This window comes from Mus pahari, chromosome 23, assembly GCF_900095145.1.
Source record: "Mus pahari chromosome 23, PAHARI_EIJ_v1.1, whole genome shotgun sequence".
Classification (NCBI taxonomy): domain Eukaryota; kingdom Metazoa; phylum Chordata; class Mammalia; order Rodentia; family Muridae; genus Mus; species Mus pahari.
This window is the reverse complement of record NC_034612.1, coordinates 12728643-12732558: the sequence shown is the minus strand read 5'-3', so window position 1 is coordinate 12732558 and position 3916 is coordinate 12728643. Positions and strand designations below refer to the sequence as shown.

Here is a 3916-nt window from a genome sequence, read left to right as displayed (position 1 = left end):
TGACCTTGAGTTTCTGATCTCCGTTAATGACCTTGAGTTTCTGATCTCCGTTAATGACCTTGAGTTTCTGATCTCCGTTAATGACCTTGAGTTTCTGATCCCGTCTCCACCTCTCCTGAGTGCTTAGATTCCAGGCTGTACCACACCGCCATTATATACCGTGCTAGAGATTGAACCCAGGAGTTTTTGTTTGTTTGCTTGTTTATTTATCGAGACATGATTTCTCTGTGTTCCCCTGGCGAGTCTCTACAGACCAGACTGGCCACAAACTCACAGAGATCTGCTTGCCTCTGCCTCCTGAGTGGATTAAAGGTGTGTTACCCCCCCCCCCCACTGCCTGCTGAACTCAGGGCTTTGTATATGCTAAGCTAGCTCTCTACTGGTGGAGCTCCTACTGTTAAGCTCCCATAGATTCTTGCTTGGGGTAGGGGGAGCAAAGTGGGGATTGGGGAACCTTGAAGTGGCAGACTCAAATCCCTGCTGGGCAGCACTGCAGGTAGCTGCCACTCCCGTCTCAGGGTTCCTTATCCTTGCTTGGTATAGGAACTGAATTGAGATTCCTTGTCGAGATGAGTGAGAAGAAATGCGAAGAGTCCACTGCCCCAACCCACACCTCCACCCCCGTTTTAAACTTAAAGATCTATGTGAGTGAATATTTTTGCCTGCACATGTATCTGTGCACTGTGTGTGCCTGGTGTCCTTGAAGGTCGGAAGACCGCATCATTTCCCCCCTGGAATTGGAGTTACGACCGATGGCTGTGAACCACCATGTAGGTGCAGTTTGGGGAATCAAACTCAGGTCTCTGGCAGAGTAGCAAGTGTCCTTAACCACTGTGCCACCTCTCCAGCTTCCAAAGAATACATTCTTGCACAGGCTGGGAGATTCCATCACAGTTGTGTTTTGCAGTATTCATTTTCTTTTTCCAAAGACAGCTCTTGCTGCGCAGACCAGGCAGGCCTTGAACTCCTGTTCCCACCTTCTGAGATCTGAGATTATAGGCACTTGCCACCACGACACTGGCTACAATATTTATTTTTTTGTTCTTGTGAGAGAGTCTTGCTCTGTAGCTCAGTCTAGCCCAGGCTGGCCCTTAATTCCTGGTAATACTCCTGCCTTAGATTCCCAAATGCTATACCACCACACTGGGCTATAAGCTGTTCTTAAATTATGCTCAAATCAGACACCAGCCTGGCCTAGTGGAATGACGCCTCTTTCCCATCCCCTGCCTGGCTGACCTCCGTTTCTCTCCTTCCGCAGGCAGCTCCGCTGCTGATGGGAGCGCTCCGGCCTGGCTGATGAAGCTGGTACACACACCATGTCATCATGTGTCTCTAGCCAGCCCACCAGCGACCGGGTGGCCTCCCAGGATGAGCTGGGAGGTGGGGGTGGCAGCCGGGAAGTCCAGAAGCCCTGTGAAGCACTTCGGGGACTCTCATCCTTAAGCATCCACTTGGGCATGGAATCCTTCATCGTGGTCACCGAGTGTGAGCCAGGCCGGGGTGTGGACCTCAGCCTGGCCCGAGACCAGCCTCCGGAGGCCGATGGCCAGGAACTCCCCCTCGAAGCCTCGGACCCCGAGTCCAGGTCCCCGCTTTCTGGTCGCAAGATGTCCCTGCAGGAGCGGTCCCAGGGCGGACCGGCATCCAGCAGCAACAGCCTGGACATGAATGGACGCTGCATCTGCCCATCCCTGTCCTACTCACCAGCCAGCTCCCCACAGTCCTCTCCCCGGATGCCCCGGCGGCCCACAGTGGAGTCACACCACGTCTCCATCACCGGTTTGCAGGTTCGTTCATGCGCGTGCACAGCGCAGCGGAGTGAGCTGTGGTGGGGTAGATGGGAGGGGAGGAGGAGCTGATGGACAGTTAGAGGCTGTAGACTGAGGGGACATCTCAAAAGCAGCAAAGCCGACGTGCCTTCACGTGCTCCCTGGACAAACATTAGTTTTTCCTCTTTGCTTCTGGGAAAACTTTGCACAGTCAGACCGTGGGTTTCTCCTCCAGGCTGACTGGCATCCTTCACGCTCCTTTCTCAGTAGCCGCTGAACTGAATTTGTCCGGTTTCTCTGCGAGTGATAAGATCTCGAGCTGCAGCCCTGGCTGGCTTTGAACTTTTCATGACCCTCTTTCCTTAGACTCTTGAACACCGCCGAGATAATAGGTGTGTGCAACCACTCCTGGCATTCCAAACTGCTTAAAATAAATAAATAAATAAAACAACCTTTTAGATTACTTGCAAGTTCTAGGATTTTGTGTAAGCAGGTTCATTGCCTACTCGAGTGCTCTTTTTAAGCTCAGTTTCCTCTCCAGCATAATGATTTTTGAGATTTATCCGTGCCGTTGGATACAGTCCTGGCCCTGATAGCTACAGATCCAGCCAGCCTTGAAAATATTCGGAAGGAAAAAAAAATTGCAACTATGAGCCTACGTGGGCTATTTTTTTCTCGCCATTAAATGATAATTTAAGTAGTAGGGTAGAGTGACTTATATAATAGTGACATTGTATTAAGTATATAAGTGGCTTGGAAATGATTTAAAGTGTGTGTGTGTGTGTGTGTGTGTGTGTGTGTGTCAGGGGAGCGGCTCAGGGGAAGAGGCATGGCTGCTCTTGCAGAGGACCCGAGTCCTGCTCCCAGCACCCACACAGAAGCTTACAAACCCCTTTAACTTCAATTCCGGAGGATCCGATGATGCCATTTTCTGACAGTGGGGGACACGTGACACAGACAAACACAAGCATAGATAAAATAGTTAAGATCTGAGGGAAGAGGGCCGGGTGTAATGTCATCCTAGGATTCAGGAGGCAGAGGCAAGAGGTTCATTGCAGGTTCAAGGCCAGCTTGGTCGATGATACAGTGAGCGCCAGGCCAGAAGAGCTGCCTCAACTTCCAGGTGCGGAAATGTATGTGAGAGGGGCTGTATAAAGGGACTGTACTGGGACAGTGCTGTGCCATCCTCTCTGAGCAACTGGGGCTCTTCATGCTTGGTGTCTGTAGGGTTCTGCAACCCATCCCTGCAGATACCGAGGGACAAGTGTACTAGTGGTTGATGTACTTCACTTACTATTTAAACTTTTTTTTTTTTTTTTTTTTTGAGACAAGATGTCATTGTCTCCTTGCTGTCACCTGCCTCTGCCTCCCAAGGGCTGAGCTGACTGCGCGTGCCACCGGGCCTTGCTGTTGTTGGTTCTTTTTTTTCTACTGAAGCAGATCCCTTTCTCTTGGGTCATCCTGGAAACAGGACGCTGGGTCGCACGCATCCCATGGGATGCGGATGTTAAGAATCTACTGGTGGGCTCCAGCTGTGGCTGAGTTGGTAGAGTGCCTGCTTAGCATATAACACCTCGTGGCAATGCACGTCTGTAGTCCCAGGAGATGAGGCACAAGGACCAGCAGTTCAAGCTCACTCTCCACCGAGTATCACGCTTTTCTTTCCTTTAAAAAAAAAAAAAAAGATTTATTCATTTTATGCATATGAGTACACCATTGTTCTCTTCAGACACACCAGAAGAGCGCATCGGATCCCATTACAGATGGTTGTGAGCCACCGTGTGGTTGCTGGGAATTAAACTCAGCAGTCAGTGCTCTTAACCTCTGCGCCATCTCTCCAGCCCGAGTATCAGGCTTTTCTAACAGGATAGCTTTTATTGATTCTCTGGCAATTTCCATACATGTCAATATTGTATCTTAATCATATCCTCTCCCCTCCCACACCTTCCATGCATGCTAATCCAGACCCCATTCCTTCGCGCCTCTCTCTCTCTCTCTCTCTCTTTCTCTCTCTCTCTCTCTCTCTCTCTCTCTCTCTCTCTCTCTCTCTCTGGGAGATAACCTCCTTTGGGGATATTAACTGATCTCGTGCAGGTGACCGTAGTTGTGGTGAGCCCGTGAGTGTAGCCAGTGGTCATGTCATATCC

General features: G+C 50.4%; 1 protein-coding gene across 3 annotated transcripts in view; it reads left to right on the top strand.

Annotated features, from left to right (window-relative positions):
* The window catches only part of Camkk2 (calcium/calmodulin dependent protein kinase kinase 2), a 53636-nt gene that overhangs the window by 14666 nt on the left and 35054 nt on the right, over positions 1-3916 (top strand). For all 3 annotated transcript variants that reach the window (XM_021222502.2, XM_029533589.1, XM_021222499.2), the window contains exon 2: positions 1259-1787. In XM_021222502.2, the coding sequence (XP_021078161.1) occupies positions 1317-1787 (471 nt within the window). In that variant the 5' untranslated portion in view covers positions 1259-1316. The remainder of the gene's footprint in view (positions 1-1258; positions 1788-3916) is intronic.